The 17,735-nt window shown below is 44.6% G+C and overlaps 1 protein-coding gene across 1 annotated transcript; it reads left to right on the top strand.

Moving 5' to 3' along the window:
* Positions 1–11,611: 11,611 nt before the first annotated feature.
* On the top strand, positions 11,612–12,275 carry HRG_07757 (uncharacterized protein; the record flags this gene model as incomplete). The annotated part of the gene is made up of 2 exons (XM_044866228.1): positions 11,612–11,904; positions 12,014–12,275. 2 exons carry the CDS (start codon positions 11,612–11,614, stop codon positions 12,273–12,275), a joined length of 555 nt encoding a protein of 184 aa, XP_044719192.1.
* Between the last annotated feature and the right edge of the window lie 5,460 nt (positions 12,276–17,735).

The raw sequence follows: 17,735 nt of genomic DNA, 5'->3' as shown, positions 1-17,735 counted from the left end.
GGTTAATAAAGATAGTATAGGGCTATAAGTAAACGCTATATTTTTAAAAACTTTATAAGCGTATGCTATATAGCGGTAATAGGATTACCGCCCTTTTATAAGAGGAATAGCTAACTATTAATACTAATAAAGATACCTTAATATCGGCTACTTATATAGACTAAGCTAAACGTAGTAGGAAGTCGTTATTAAATATCCCTTATACTATCCCGCTCTCTAAGTAGCGGGCAAAGTAAGTAATAAGTAAGGAAATTAAGAAAAGGAAAGCTAACGGCCGCTACCTACGTTATAGCGCGTTTATATACTTTATATTAAAATACCCCTTCCTTTTAGCTAAGCGGCCTATAGTAGTTTAAGTAGCGAAGATAGAACTGCTCCTTACCTTAAACGATAAAGAGGACTCCGCTCCCTTAAGCTTAGAGGAAAAAGAGTAGCTCTAAAGTAAAGATAGGCTCTAAAGCCTTAATTACTAGTACTAGTAAAAGAAAAGGAAGAATTATCCGCCTATATAAAAAAGGAGCTTACTTTAATATAGATTATAGTTAATAACTCCTTACCTATCGCTGCTCTTATAAACGAGGGCTACTAGTACTACGCTATAGTTAACGAGACGCTTATATAAGAGATATAAGTACTAGTAGAAAAGATCGCCCTAAGGTAAGTAAAGAGCGCCCTAGGCGCGATAGAGGGTATAGTAATTAAGGGTATTATATAGCTAGCTATAAAGGTCGACGGTTACCGTAAGCTTATTATAGCCTATATAATCCCTTAACTAAAGTTTCCCTTAATCCTTAGGAAACCCTAGTTATTATATATAGAGTTATACTTAGTTTTATACTAAAAGAAGCTATAGTTTAAGCCTATATAATAGTAGGTGCGCTATAATAATAGTTTTATAAGTATAGGACTAAGCGTACGAGCTTTATACTTAGTATAAGAAGTCCTTACCTCTATCTTTATAAGAACCGTATAATAGTTAGAGTAGGAGGAAAGCTAGGTAGTAGCTAATATAGCGGTCTATATAGTTAGCCTAGCGGATATCGATAAGGCCCTTTAAGCGAAGAAGCTAAAGTCGCCCTCTAAGCTATAGTAGTAGATACTAAAGCGCTTTTATAACCTCCTACCGCTATTTAAGTCTTAGAAAGTAAATAAGCTTAATCTATATAAGCTAAGGGTAAACTATAAGATCGTACTCTATATTAATAAGAAGGGGTAGGAACTACCTATACTATTTAGACCGCTATATAGTATATTATACGTAGAGCTACTAGTACTAAAGAAGACGCTAAGGGACCTCTTAGATAAGGGTTTTATTTAAGTAAGTAGCTCTAAAGTAAGAGCGCTAGTCTTATTTATATATAAACTAAAGGGCGGGATATAGTTTTATTATAACTATAGGGCTCTAAACGTAATTATAAGGCCGGACCGCTACCCTTTACCCTTAATCCTAGATACGCTCTATAACCTTTTAAAAGTAAAGTAGTTTATAAAGCTAGATATAAAATAAGCGTTCTATAAGGTATAGATCTTAAAGGGTAATAAGTAGAAGATAGCGTTCTATATATACTATAGCTTATTTAAGTAGCTTATAACGCCCTTTAGCCCCTTAAGAGCGCCCGCTACCTTCTAGCGTTATATTAATAATATACTTTAGGACTTCCTTAATAAGTTCGCCTTTATATATATATATAATATCCTTATTTATATAAGCGGCTCTTATAAGGACTATATATAGAAAGTATAGAGGGTCCTAGAGCGCCTTTAACTTTATAGGCTTTACCTTAACTTAGATAAGTACGAATTTAAGGTTAAGAGGGTTAAGTACCTAGGCTTTATTATTTATATAGGCATAGGTATATAGGCGGATCCTATAAAGATCTAGGCGATTTAAGACTAAGCTACCCTAACTATATAGATAAGTATATAGAGCTTTCTTAGGTTCGCGAACTATTATAGGATATTTATTAAGGGCTTCTCTTATATTATAATGCCCTTAAATAAGATTACTAGGAAGTAGACCGCTTTTTACTAGGGGCCTATATAGAAAGGAGCGTTCTATACGCTTAAGGACCTATTCTCTTAAGCCTTAGTACTACTTTAGTAGGACTTTAACTAGTCTATATTAGTTAAAGCGGACTATAGTAGCTAGGTACTTAGAGAAACGCTCTCTTAAGAGGTAGATAGGTAGAAGTAACTAGTAGCGTTCTACTCCTATAAGCTAACCTTAGTAAAGCGGAATTACGCTATTTATAATAAAGAGATACTAGCGATTATTAGCTACCTTAAGTAATAGTAAGCGGAGCTTTAGAGCTATAAGAGCTTCGAGGTTCTTATAGACTATAAGAACCTTAAGTACTTTATAACTCGCTAGTACCTCTTAGAGTAGTAAGCCTACTAAGTAGAGTATCTCTTATACTTTAACTTCTCGATTAAGTACCGCTTTAAGCGGGGCTCCGCGGTCCTAGACGCGCTTTCTTAAAGGGATTAAGACTAGCTAATAAGAGCGGATATTAAGGCCTAAGATTTATAGCTTATCTTATAGGAAGTACTATAGACTTATATAAGAGCTTCCTTAGTAAAGGAAGACGCGGTGCTAGTAAATAAGCTTCCCCCTACGCCCTTACCTTAGTTCGGTAAGGGGGGATAGACTAGCCTAAGAGCGCGCGCGGCGAGAGTGTTCTAAGATAAGGCCCTTTAACGCTTATAGGATAGGATAGCGGCTCTAGACCGTACTTATAAGGGCGTACGCCGCGCCGTTAAGTTTAGCGCTTAATACTTAGATCTAAAGCTAAAGCTAAAGGTATAGGTAGCTAACTACTATATTAACCTATAAGGGTATCTATACTAGCGGGGGAGACTATAGGTACCTAGTATACTATATATTATAAAAGCTAAGGAGAAGGAGAGACCGCTAGAGCTAGATAAATAAAACGAGCTTTAAGGGAGGCTAGTTTAACTTATCTATAACTCTAGTATCGTAGGTTACCTAAGTAAGTAAGGTATAGTAATAGGCCTTATAAGAGACTTTTACTAGCCCCTCTTATAGTACTACGTTCGTTGCTTCCTTTATAACTATAATATCTATAGCTATATAAAGATCTAAAGGGCGTAGCTTAAAGGGCTACTAAAGTAGCTTTTAGTACTAGACCGGTTCTATATATATATATAGATAAAATTTATAATAGACCTCCTACTTATAAAGGGTAGTAACCGCTATATATAGGTAATTAAGGACTAACTTAGTAAATTAATAGTACTAGAGCTAATACTATCTATAGATATAGAAGCTTATATAAAGCGCTTCCTTTAATACTAAGCCCGCTTATATAGCTAGCCGGCCTTTATTATAAGCGATAAAGGGTCGAACTAAACTAGCTACTTTTAATAGTACTTATACCGGCTACTTTAGATTATATAGCTACTTAGTATAGCTTATTACTTATAAACTAATAAGGGACCTAAGAAGGTTAACTAGGAAGCGTAGGTATACCTATAAGTAGTTATAGCCTATAACTAAGTAGACTAGGACCGCTAGCTCCCCGCTACCTAGCTCGCGTTAAATAGTAAACTATAAACTTCTATTAAAATAGCCCCTTTCTTCGTAATATATAGCTTTAAGCCGCCCTCCTTAATCTTATTTACCGCGGATATAGTAGCGGAGTAGTATAATAGTATATTACTAAAGAGCCGCGCTTCTATATTTATATAGAAGCTATAAGAAACTATAAAATACTATTAATCTATAATAGCCGCTATAGTATAGGATTAAGAGCAGCACGCTAATAAGACTAAGGCACTAGTAGATAGGTTTATAGTAAGAGATAAAATATAGCTCGACCTTTATAACTATAAGTTAGCGTAATTAAAGAAGAAGCTAAACTAGCTATATATAAAGTTTATAGTATAAAAGGTTATTAGCTTATAGGTAGTTAAGCTTAATAGTCTCTTAATAGGGGTCTATAATAAGGTTAACGTTAACCTCCTTTACTAAGCTTCTTTTAACCTATTACTTAGATAAGAAGTAGTAGACGCTTAACTGCCTATATTTAAGATAAAAGGGGATAATAAATTTAAGGTTAAAGAGATATAGGCTATACGCTAAAAGAAGGTAGGCTAAGGAAAACGCTAGGAGGTTCTTATTAAGTAGTATAGGTACCTCGACCCTATATAAGAACCTATATATAAGTTTATAGGAGCTATAGCCCTTAATAAGTTTAAGGCCCTATATAAACTAGTAAGTAAAAATAATAAACTAATAGACTACTAATAGCGGCCTAGGCTAAGACTATAAAGTAAGTAAAGTAAAGGGGGTAGTTATAGTAATATAAGTAATATAAGCGTAATAGTATAAGTAAAGATAAAAATAGCGTTTATTATAAAGTAAAGCCCTTAAACTACTTAGTTCTATTTCTTATTATTATTATTACTCTTATTATTATCTTTATTACTATCGTCCTTATTAGCCTTCTCTTTCTTATTAATAGCGGCGGCGGTCTCTAAGGCGCTAAGGCGGCCCTCTAAGCATATAAGCTAGTCGGCGGCGGTAGCGGCTCTAAGGGTAAAAGGGCAGCGGCTAGCGGCGGCGGTAGGGGCAGCGGCGGTAGTAGAAGCGGGCACGGCTAAAGGGACCGCCGATAGGGTAACGGAGGCGGTATCCCTAGCACCGGGTACGTTAGAGGTAGAAGTAAAGGAGTAGAGGAGTAAGGACCTACTTAGGTATAAGGCCTTATCGCTTAAGGGCGTAGAGGTTATAGTAGGCGGCGGCGGCGGCGGTAAGGCGCTTCTTAGTAGCCCCCTACGCCTACCTATACGAGCTAGCCTTTTAAGCTAACGCTATAGCGAGTAAGATAAGAGGCGCCGCCTTATAGGCGCGGCCGGCGCGCGCGTATTAGTAGTAGCTACCGCCGCGGCGGCGCCCGGCCTAGTTAGAGTAGTCGAGCTCCTATAATATATAATATATATAGGGGGCCGAGCGGGCGGCGCCGGCCTATACTTAGCGCTTATACTATAGGAGGTTAGTAGATAACGTTTATTACGCTTACTTAACTATAGACTTATAAGGGTAGTAGAGATAGAGGCGGGGGCTAAGGGGCTAGGTATTACGGGTAGCGGCGGGGATAGTATCGTTACCCTAAGGGGCGACGTAAGGGCAAATAGCGTAGTAGAGGCGGCGGCGGCGGTAGTAGGAGCGGTAGTAGCGGCGTAGGTAGGAGCGGCGGTAGCGGCGGAGTTATCGTCGGCCGCGGCTAGTATAGCGTCGATAAACGACTCTATACGCTTTAAGAAGGAGGAGGTAAGAGAGGGAGAGGTAGATATATCTATTATAGAAGTTAGCTTAACGGAATATAGCCTCCTACTTAGTAAAGCGCGGAACTTATTAATTAAAGTTATTATTATTATTAAGGCCGTTATTACTACTACTATTATTACTATAAGTATACGTTAATAGAGCGGCCTATATAGCTAAGAACGGACTAATGCCTTAGGTAGAGTAGAACTTACTTATTAATATTACTACTATAGTTAAAGAAAAGAGAGAAGGAAGGGAAGGGGGAAAGGGGGGATGCCGCCTTATATACCCCTTAGTAAAGGATACTACTTAAGGTAGAGGGGACGGGTAACCTAAGGCTTATATAGGTCTAGACTAGCCGCCGGCTACCTAAGGGCGTATATAATAGGTTGCGCTCCTATTTAAATAGCTAGCCGGCTAATAAGTATAGAGCTAGGTTCTAGCTACCTAGGCTAATAGGCGCGGGGATAATAAGGCTAGTAGGGCCGGCTCGATTAATAGGAAAGGGTAGGGAAGAGCTAGCGGTATAGGCCTAATTATATAGGAGCCGTTAATAAGGTAGCTCTACGCCGCGCTTAAAGGAGGGCATTATATAAGAGTCTTTAACTATTATAGGTAATAGGCTTAGGCTATAGCCTAAGCTATATAGTTACGTATAGAGGGCCGGATCCTATATATATAGGGGCGGGCTAGCCGCGTATAAAAGAGCTCTATATAGCTTATTAATATTATCCTATAAATAGTACTTATATATATACCTCTACTTACTCTATAATACCTTATATATACCTTTGCCCTATATTTTTATATTAATATATCTAGGGACGCTAAGCCTACGCTAGCTATACTATAAGAGTTAAAAGGTATATTTAAGTTTTATAAGTTTTAATAAAAAAATATAGAAATTAACCTTAAAGTAATTATAGCTATAATTAGTATAATCTATTTATACCTTAATATAGCCCTACTTATACTATTTTTAGCCCCTTTATACTTACTCTTACTATTAAAAGTATATATAAGTAGTATATTATATAACTCTCCCCTATAAAAATTCTTTACCTTATAGAGTTATTAGCGGCTCGTTAGCTAGGATAGGATCTATAAGTAACCCGACCGCGCTTTTCCTATAAGGTTAATCGTAACCTTAATAGTATAAAGGAAGACCTTAGGAGACTTCTTATTCCTTTATAAAGCCGGTCTTAATAATATATCTACTCGAACCTTATAGCTCTCTTCGGAAATAAGGAGCTATAGGTATTAAAAGGTCCGCCCTTTTAAATAACGGTAGCTAGTCGCGGAGGTTTTCTTCTTAAAGGCAAGCTACGCGATAGCCTTTAATTCCTTCTAAGGGTTTTCCTCTACCGCCGCTACTCGCTATTTCTATCGCTTAGTTACTAGGGCATAGACTAGGGCAGCGGCCTTAGTAACTAGCGAGAGAATTCTAACCGGAAAAGCTAAGGGTTAACTATTATAGCTATTGCTATATACCTAGAAGTCTCGCTAATAGGAGATAGGCTTTAATAAGGAGCGCTAAAGAGCCTATAAAATACTAGATAGATATTTAAGAGGACTAGCCGCGGGGGCCTTAAGAGTTAGAGCCGGCCCGTTGCCCTCGTAAAATAAGAAGATCTACTACTATATATACTATATAGACCCGACTTACTTGATAAGTATCTCGACTACTTTCCGCTATTACTTATTTAAAGTCTATAGGATTAAGTTAGACGCCTATAACTACCCTATTAAGAAGTAGCGCGATAGTCTTATCTAGGATGCTTTCGTAAAGGCTAGCGAGGTAAGCGCTATAAAGCAGTTAAGGAGGTAGGAAGACACTCTTAGAGCTATAGTTAATTAGAAGGCCGCTCTCGAGGCTCTAGTCTAGCTCGTTACCGTCCGTAACCTCTCTTATAATTATAGTTCCTAGCTAAAGCTATACGCGCTTATCGGTGCTATTAACTATACCGCGGAAGGTATTATTAGCCTCTTACACGGTTCTATCTAAAAGCTTACCTCTAATTCCTATTATATATAAGAGGATATCTTATAGAGAAGGAAGGCTATAGTCCTCGCTATTAAAGCTCTATCTATCTACTAACGTCTAGATAGCTCCGAATTATAAAGCCTTCCTTAGAACTTATATTAAATTTATTAATCTAGAGTCTAAGGAGATATTATAGGCCTTATTAGCCTTATTCGAGCTACTAGGCCTCGATAGGCTAAGTAGCTATAGCGGAGCTAAGTAATAGAATCTTCTATAATACGTTCTCGAAGACTATAATATCTAGAATAAGATCGGCTTTTATACCGGCGATAACTATAGCTCTAACGATAAGCTCTACTATTTTCTTAGCGAGTATCTATAAGTAAGGGGCATTAATTAGGAGCTAAGGAAGTAGAGGATTCGATGCTATAGTTATATTATAAACCTCGCTATTTAGGCCTTCCTTTTTATAGACTCTAAGGAAGCTATATAAGCCGCTCTAGAGTAGATTAAGGGCGATAACGAAATTACGTTCGGTGCCGACTTTATATAGCGGGTTAAGACTTAAAAAGCGCTAGGTTAGCGTCGATTAGGGCCTCTAAGTAAAATCTATAATATCTCGGTCTATATACGCGAGAACGACTATAGGTAGAATCTCTTTAAGAAACGCGCTAGCCGGTCGCTAGGGATAGATAATAATATATACTAGAACTCGTGGTTTCTACTTCTAGACGTTGCCCTTAATCTCTAGGAGCATATAGAGTAGTACTAGAGAAGATACTATAAGAACCTATAGGACGACTATCTCGCCCCTAGTAAGTAGAGCATCCTAAGGGAAACGCGTACTTTCCTTTAACTATTCTAGAAGATTACCTAGCTTATAGAGGGTCGCTACGCTACCCTCGACCGTACGCTCTTTACTATAGACGTCCTTTATAGGCATTATATATAGGCTTTCTAAAAGCACCACGATAACTATACACTCCGTAGCTATATTGCTGCCTCTTAGGCTATATATAATAAGTACTACTAGCTTACGGATAAGAGCCCTGCCTATAGTACGGCAATAATGCTTTATCCGTCACGCCGTATAGCCTACGTTAAAAAGAATTAGTCTAAGTCGTAGCATAAACTAGTACTTAATAGCGTAACGAAATACTAGGAGGACTACCACCAGACGCTGCCGATTACCACCACAACGCCAGAACTACGAGATAAACTATAACCACCCGATAAGTATAAATTGCTCGCTCGAGAGCTCGATATCGTTCGACCGGCAATAAACGAGCTCGATAAGTATAAATCCTTTATTATATAAACGCCGGTCGCTATCGACTGCTCCCCGCCTACTTAGTAGCTCCGAGAAGAACAGCAACAGCGGTATCCCCGTCTCTCTAAAATGGCCGTCGATATCCTTTTAGCACCTGCTATGTCCGCCGAGCTAGAGCGTGTATTTTCTAGTACACGGCGTACGATATCATAGGATAGATATTAGCTAGGAAGTCGCACAATCGAGAAGCGGGAGTGCATAAAGAGCTAGATCAAAAGCGGCATTATATATAGGATCCCCGTTGAACTAGTCGAAGCAGAGAGCGAAGAAAACGACGATAGTTTGGCCAGATCGCGGGAAACCACGCCCATTGCCTAACAAGCGCCGAGCCGTAGCGAAGCAAAAATAACGTCATTTTTAGGTATCCTATACGTATAGAATAAGATTCCATACGGAGAGAAATTCGTAATCTATACGAGAATTGTTCTATATAGAGTATGGTATATGGATAGAAAGCCTGGTGCTGCCGAAGCGAAGGCGGCGGTAAGGACGCCCCCAGGCACAAGCAACCAGGGGGCGATGGAAGAGAAGACGGCACCATCGACACTGGAGACGAGGCGGGAAGGGAAGCGTAGAGAAGCCGGCGAAGGTGAGGTTGGCTTTCTTCTCACGCCGCCAAGGTCCGGCCAAAGCGCTGCGGCTTGGTCGGAAAGGTAGCCGGGGCGGCCAAGACAGCATATGGATATAAGCCAGCAGCCGCCCTTCCGGAATATCCAACCGCGGCCGACACCGGGGGCGGCCTCAGCGACACAGCCACCGAGCGCAGCGGGCCTAGCTATAGGTCCAACAGCACGGCAAAGACAGCCCTACAGCATACTGCCGCGGCCAGGGGACGGGCCAGAGGGCGCTATAGGGGACGCCGCTGAGAGCACACAGCCCATGAGAGGAATAGAAAGCCAACGCGAAGGTGTGGTCCTAGGGTTAGTCCACGGAGAGCGGTAGTTCGTAGTAGTAGTAGTAGTAGCAGTAGTAGTAGTGGGTACAACTCGAAGGCGCCACGCCAGGAGGGTAGGCGCAACGGCACGGCTCATAGGTACGAATATAGCTCTTACTTCTCCTTGGTAGTGCGTACAACCTAGTCCAAACACTGCAGCTTACATGCGTCCAAGCTTACCTTGATTAGGAAGCTCAGAACGCTGTAAGCCTATGTAGAGAAAAGGGTCTTGTTGCTCCTACTTTGCAAATATTAAGGTCGGTATCTTTCCCACTGCTATGAATCTCAACATGAACTACATCAATACGCGTCGCCCTGCGTATAAAATAGCAGTTTCTGTATCCATGCATCTACATTGGTAAGCGCACAAGGCTGTTACACTAGGAAGCAATATCGCTAACTGGTTAAGTCTGTGATTAAGCAACATGTGCCGCTGGAAACGAATAAGATGCGGCAAATGCAACGCGGTTATGAAGGATGAGTGCATTTCACGGTGCAACGGTCGACAGCATGCGATTTATGCTCAAGGATCAACAGTCGAAGTTGAAAATTCCACTTGTGCTACTTGCAGTCTTCCGACACCAGACACCAGCAGTCAGTCTAGTGGATGAGAGGAAATGGCCGGGGTCTGATGACTCTGATCTTGATTGTCATGCATCTCTGTTGCTCCTAGAGCATTGAGGGCAGTAGAATTTGCGGCAATCTATGTCGACTCTGCATTTAATAGTGGAAGACATTCGCTCAGAGTTGCAAAACACGAAAGCGGCCGAACAGGTTGAGGAGCATCTAGAAAGGAACCGTGAGATAAATTTAGTACATGATAACCGCTTTACTCGTGTAAATCAAATGAGATAACAGCCCAACCGCACACGCTCCTTTATATCCCAACTTTGTTTGCATGGGCTGTTGAGAAATTGGCTGTACCATATGCGGCCGCTAACAAGGGCGTTCAACTCGACGCTCAGCGCGAGCTATGGCTGGCGATGACATCCAGTCTTATGGGCGAGGCGCGACGTAATCCTAGGATCAGGAGCCCATGTCCTACACGAACGCGCACGAGGTAGACAAGCGCTGCTTCGGCAATAACCTCCCCTTATCCGCCGTCACCGGCCCTTTTACCCTACGCGAAGCGAATGCGCCCCCTCCCTATCTACAATGAACTTGGTGATTTCTCCCCTGAGAATAGATAACACACTCGCATTGGGACCAGATGGTGCGGATGGTTTACCTCGAGCAAGTTATTTGGACTAGGACGTATGGCTTTGAAGAATAATGCAAGTTCGAGGTCTGTCGTAGGTTGGATGCTGGCCGTTGGCGTGATCGACACTGAAGGGCGGCCGGCTTTCTAGGCCAGTCGAATTATGAAGTTCTTCAAGCTCTCTGTTGAGTTTCCGCATTACGGGCGTAGGGGCGACGTTGACTTTGTTCCGTCGGCTAAGATGAACCAAGGTGACTGGCAAGTCGTTTTGCCCTGGTAGGTGTGCGCTGTCTGGGTTATACGCATCGTGAAAGACGTCAAAGACAATGAATACCCGTCCATCCCATCTCTCCTTTGCAAGAAAGAGACATTGCGAAGGGTCGTTGTATTTATCGGATGAGATGAGATTGTCTTCCTTAACTAGGCTGAGGGCGACGGCGATTATCTCCTCGGGATATGCCCAAGCCCTTGGCCAGCAAGGACTTTTGGACGATACGCTAACGAGGATTCGCCTTGGTTGCTGCATGAGGTGTGAAGCGACGCACGTAAGTAGGCAGAGGCGGAGTTGATGTGGAAAGCAAGGATGGACAAGGGAATCTGCTGGTGCGCCAAGAAGTAGTCGCTATTTAACCGCCCGACGGGTCCGACGCGCTCCAATGTTGTTCCGATCCGCGCCAAGTCGTCACAGCAAACTCTTAAGAGGAAGGCCCGTCTAGAAAAAAGTACTCGCACGTGTACACAGTACTACCTCCAAGGCCGGAACCGGACCATCTAATGGTCCGCTCTCATGTACAGCACTCTTATCGAGCACATCAACAGGCAGCATCAACTTTAACAAGTCAACAACAAGGCACCAGCTATGAGACGGCGCACACATGGCGACGCCCGCGCCTTGCACGCGCCCGCCGCCCCTGTCACTAGGCCAGACGATCCGCCTGCACTGCAAAGAGCGCCTCTACGTGGCGCCCCTGCACTGGACCGACCACCAGCTCGAGCTCCTGCAATGCCGCTTTGACGAGGCTCGCGCTGCCGACGTCGACGCATGCGACGTCGAGGATACGACGGGCAGCTTCTTCTGGAAGATCAACCTTGACCATTGGCGGCGAGACGTGCGCGGGACGTGCGTGGATAGCCTGCTGGCCGATGCTGGCTGTCCTCTGCGGCCGGGGTAGGCACACATGGTCTTCGCCCCGTCGTCCAGGCCACGTCTCGTCTCTGACGGCCCGTCTGCCCACAGTCTAGGCACCGCTACGTCGTCTTTCGCTTCGGCTCTCAAGCTATTTGGCTTGCCACGCAACCTTTCATCGCCGAGCCCAGCCCGACATGGCCGCCTCGACCCCAACTCTGCCTGCTGTCGCCCACGTCGACCTCGCGCGCCTCTCAGACATGCGCGGCAACTCGATGCGTCCATCCCTCAGCACCACCCGCCGCGGCCGAGACACGACGTGGACCCTATACAAGCTCAAGCTGCAGAGCATCATCTCTAAGGAGCCACTACGGAACCCCTACCTCGTTACCATGCTGATTGCAATGACATAAGAGCAGCGCAAGTCATCGTCGCGGCACGACGAGGACGGCGAGCTGGTATTCCACGTAGGCCATGCCTGCAACCCGTCCCAGCCGCGGGTGCTCACTGGCCGTCAGCCAATAAGTCAGCCCACCTAAAGTCCGGCACACCCCAACACCGGCACTCTCCACAACACCATCGCGTCGTCAAATACATTACATTGCAACCGCGTTTTCTCGTGCATCTCTTGCCCTATAATTATAAAATAAATACTATTTACATCAGCGATGCCTCGGCTTTCTAAGTATACCGAAAACCAGCTCCAAGAAGCACTCGAAGCTATTAAAAACGGGATGCCTCAGCTTCATGCTAGTCGAAAGTGGGGTATTCCAAGAGGGACCCTCCACACACGTCTTAAAGGGGCTCTGCCCATCAAGGAGGCAAAAGAGGCATATCAGAGGCTTAGCCGAGAGCAGGAAAAACACCTTGCCGACTGGGTTCTTGCCCAGGCCGCCCTTGGGCTGCCTCCAACGCATTATCAGGTCAAGGAATTTGCCGGCCGCATCGTCAAGGCCGGCGGCGATACCCGTCCGCTTAGGAAGCAGTGGATTTCGGGCTTTTTAGCCCGGAACCCAGAGATTAGTACTATTAAAGGTAGATCTCTCGATTCTGCTCGCGTTAACGGCGCCTCTATGGCCCGTATCGAGGAATGGTTCTAATTGCTTAAGCTGCCGGCTATACAGGCAATCCCACCGGAGTCCCGCTTTAATATGGACGAAACGGGTATCCTCGAGGGCCTCGGCTCCAATGGTCTAGTACTAGGGAGCTCAGAGAAGCGAGAGACTCTCAAAAAGCGGCTAGGATCGCGTTGTTAGACTACAATAGTCGAATGCGTCTCTGCTACAGGCCAGGCCTTGACTCCCCTTATGATTTTTAAGGGTCAAGACCTTTAACACCAATGGTTCCCTGACGAACTTGATTTTCTACGAGATTAGGACTTCATTGCCTCCCTAAAGGGCTAGACAAGTGATGCTATCGCTATTTAGTGGCTAAAGCAGGTTTTTATCCCTCAAACAAGGCACCATAAGCAGGGCAACACTCTTCTTATTATTGACGGCCACGGGAGTCATTAGACTGATGATTTTATATACGAATGCTTCTAGAATGGTATATATCTCCTTTTCCTACTATCACACTCCTCACATATCCTCCAACCACTTAATATCTCGGTTTTCTCGCCTATTAAGGCCGCATACCGACGTTAACTCGAGAAAATCGTATCTTTCGACGATACAGCGCCAATTAGCAAGGCTACCTTCCTTCGTATCTACTACGAAGCCCGGCAGGCTGGCCTAACCGAAAAGAACATCAAGGGAGGTTGGCGCGGGTCTGGTTTATGGCCAATTAATATAGTAAAGCCCTTATTAAGCCGCTTCGTCTTGCCGCAGCCGTTAACGCCGTTAACGCTATTAAAAAGGAAGAATATTAGCTCCTTAGCTAATAACGATGCCCTTAAAACGCCTAAACGATCGCAAGAAGTTCGCCGCCTCGTTGTGGGGCTAGAAAATCGCGGTCAAGTTGACCGTACAATCCGACTACTCTTTAGCAAAGTTGGCCGCGCCCTTGACAATCAAAATTGGCAGCTTGCAGCTGCCTAGCTTCGAATACAATAGCTTGAGCATCAATTGCATCGTCTACGGCCTCGAAAACAGAAAAAGGTTCTATAGGATCCTAATGGCCGGTTCGTACGGATTGATCAAGTTATTAAGACGAGGCAGCGGCTCGAGCGCATCCTCGAGCCGGCTGCTATTGCCGCAGCCAATCAAGGCGCAGATTTTAAAGCTCTATGTGGTAGCTGGCAGCTTGAATAGCTAGAAAACACTATAATTGACTATCGTAACGTTGAAATGCGGCTTCAATTACTGTTGGAATGTGCCTACCTTGGTGTTGTGGAGAGTGCCGGTGTTGGGGTGTGCCGGACTTTAGGTGGGCTGACTTAGTCTTGGTCTCTTCTTAGGACCGGACCTGCCTCCACCTCTTCGCCTCCGACGTCTCGTCCTCATTCCTCGACAAGCTCCAGGAGCCGGCCCTCGCGCCACTAACGCTGACCACCATGTTGGTCCGCGTCGCCATTATTCCTATTCGGCCATATGGTTCCTTGCGCCATCGCATCTTCTAACTTTTGCTACCCCCTTAGCAATATGGCCCCGCCCAGTCGTCGCAAGAGGGCCTTAGCATTCGTTGTACGTCTTGCCTGTTATAACCACCGCCTAGTCCGGACGCAGAAACGGGGCCAGGGCAGCCCAGACTTGGCCCAGGCTATCGGGTTCGAACATCTAGACGAGCTCAGGCTCCGACTTGCCCGCTGTAACGACGGCCCCCGGACCATAGATGAGCCGTTGGATGGATGGATGCTGTACCTTGGTGTCTGCCCCGTCCTGGTTTCCGAGAACGGGCAGTTGTCGTCTGAGCTCAGTGCATACAAGTCTGCTCGCGAATAAATGGCGCCGGTCCTAAAGACTAGCGGCACTCTCCCAATCCTTGGCCTGCTGCAGGGCGTCAAAGTTGGTCATCTGGTCAGACGCCGCCTTTCTGACCAGGACGCGGGGGCCCTTGACTGTGTCGTAGGCCATGGCGAGCAGTGTGTATATTGAAGGAATGAGGCAATAGATGGCCAGACAGGGTAGAGTCGATGTTCGGACTTCTTTTTGCGCCACCTTTGATGCCTTTAATAGATGCTTCAAAGCAGCAGAAGAGCCATTGATAAATACTACTGCTAGTACCTTTTCAAATCCCCGAGGTGCATGCAGGCAAGAGAAAGTGGAAGGGCGAATGTTGGAGGTCATGAGAGACTTTGAGCCCTGTTCAAGCACTACATGCAGTTGGTGACTGCTCTCGCAGCGTTTTCATTTGCCAAGATGGCTGCACGAGACTCGCTGTCCAGGGAATGCGGGCACCATCTGCAATGAAACATCGCTGCCTGGTACGACGCTGTACCAAGGTCGCAGCCACCTTGTGTGTGAATATAGTCACTATAGACACTATTTCTGATGCATATTTCCTTCATCGAGGACATAGTTCACACTCTTTGACGACATGGCTTTGCCGGAGGCGCTAGCAACTTGAACGTGACCCGGCGACTCCTGACCCCTCGACGGTTGCTATTCTGCTCTGTCCTTTCCTTTAGTGCTGCCTTTATTGGCTCCAGTTCTCGCTTCGCTTGCTTTACTTGCGCCACCTCGAGCGGTTCGTCGCGCAGAACGTAGTTGAAAAATGCAAGCATGTCTTTTTCGAACCCATCATCGGGGCCTTCGACGTTGGCAATTAGTCTCGGGCCTTATAAATGGTGCTGTATAATGGGACAGTGCTCCTACAACTTTGGTTGCCCATTTCGTCGTCATCGCCATCCATGAGGCTGCCAGGTGTCTCAGCGATACACACCATCTTGCCGCTATGTACATTACAATTGCTTCACGGGCATTACGATGCGGCACGCTCACGAGATATACGGAAGTCTGGTTGGGCGCTGCGTAGGACTTGAGCACGCCCATATTCTGGAGAACGAAAGCAAGTAGCCGGTTCCTGCCCATGGATCGTAGGTTGACATCTGGCCGGAGCGCTGAATGTTGCTTCGTGCAGCAACCCGAGGCCACTGGTTCACTATTAAGGGATTTTCCGATGATCTGCCGGATCGGGTGATTCGCCGGTTTTTTTCTCCCTTGCATTCCAGTAAAGAACTGAGAATAACTCCACGAATACTATTTGAATTATTCTAAAATCTCATAAGAGAAATTAATAATGCTCAAAGATTTCACTCAATATTTTTTGAAGTCATCCAGTCATCGAGGTCGTCTTCTGTTACTCTCCGATCGCGCAAGTCCCCGAAATGCACCCACTACCTCCCGATCACTATCAACAGCTAAAGAGGGCCTTTGAGGACAGGATATGTGGGTTGAGGTTATCATTGCCTTGTTGTTTGCGTTATTATATAGTGGGTTTGGTACCTGCAATGCTATGGTCCGCTCTGGTGTGAACGGAAGAGTGACAATTTCTGCGGCGTGAGCATCCTGACTCCTCACGCGACCCTCAGGGGCCACCCGTCGCTCATTCTGCATTTTCTGGGGCTTTTCCATAGTCAAAATCTTCAGCTCTTGTTAATAGTGCCAATTTATCTCCATATTTTGCTTCACGGCCTCCGTCATCCGTCGTTTTCTCCCAATTTCCGCCTCTCATTGCTTCCTCTTCTGTAGAGCGAAAGCTTTTGCTCCGCCGCCTTCTTCTGTTGCTGAAACTTTCAGGTCTCCTTCTTCAGAGCCTCTTCTTTTGTTGGGGTCCTTGCTGTATTTCTTTAGCGAGTTTGAGCCACTTTTGCAGAGCTAAACACCTCGTCTGCATTCCAATCTGTACAGCAGAAGAGATCATCTTTTGGAGCCTTACCGCCCTGCCTGCGCTGGTGCTTGTGACTACCTGTTCTCTTCTAACTTAAGCTCTCATATAAATCACTTAAAACGCACATTGAGGGCTTTCGAGGGTGCTACTCAGCCTTCGGCTGTTGCGGCCAGCATCAACAGAGGTCTTCTCGACTACTTCCTGAAATGCCTTCCAAAACACAGTCTAGAGCTTCATTTTCAACGATTTAATTAACCTTTTTTATTTGTCTGTACAATGAAGAAGATTATACATATACGCTGCTGAGAGAGGCTGAATAACGATACATCAAGGGTTGCAGCCGATGAGTGGAATGAGGAGGAAACACCACAACGATCATCTGGTGCCCGTCACACCACTCCATAAAATCCATACTAAAATGTTTAAGTGGCCATCGGTAACCAAAGGCGAAAAGCACGACCGTTTCGAGCTTCGCCTTAGTAAACCGGTCCAACGTACTGACGAGCTGCTCTTTTCCAATATTGTGATTCATCCACCTCGTTTTTGACGTGTTAAAAAATATTTATTGACGACTTGATTCACGTTTCACCAACCAAAAGTCCAGGGTTTGTGCTGGCTTGTCTTGGTGGATGAGAAATGGGGGCAGCGATGCCATCTCTTGACTGACGCACATCTTGAACGTAATGGAGGATGGGTTGCCATTTATTAATACGCCGAGCAATTTTGCCTTGTTTTCTTCTAATAAGAGGAATAAAATGTTCGTTCAAATGCTCGTAAGGAATAGAAATCCTTTTCATCCATGTTATACGTGTTTTAGGGCAGGGTGTCGAGTTTCTCAATTTTCGTGCGCATCTTTCCTTGTCAGGTGTGAAAGAGGAGCCTCGCGCACTGAAGTTCAAGCTAAAAATAAACCTTACATTCAGATGCATATGTAGGTTCTTTTCAGAAGATGCTCGTAGCGTCGAATCACGTTCAATCTGGCTCATTACGGGTGCGTAGAATGAGGTTATCTAGGTCGCCCTTCCAACCCCATTTTTGGCAGTATCCTGAGCCAATTTCTGCGCTATGGATATAATAGGAGAATCCCACATGATTAAAGCCCA

This window comes from Hirsutella rhossiliensis, assembly GCF_020360975.1.
Source record: "Hirsutella rhossiliensis strain HR02 chromosome Unknown scaffold00008, whole genome shotgun sequence".
NCBI lineage: Eukaryota > Fungi > Ascomycota > Sordariomycetes > Hypocreales > Ophiocordycipitaceae > Hirsutella > Hirsutella rhossiliensis.
Note: the sequence above shows the minus strand (reverse complement) of the source record. Positions and strands in the feature narration are given on the sequence as shown.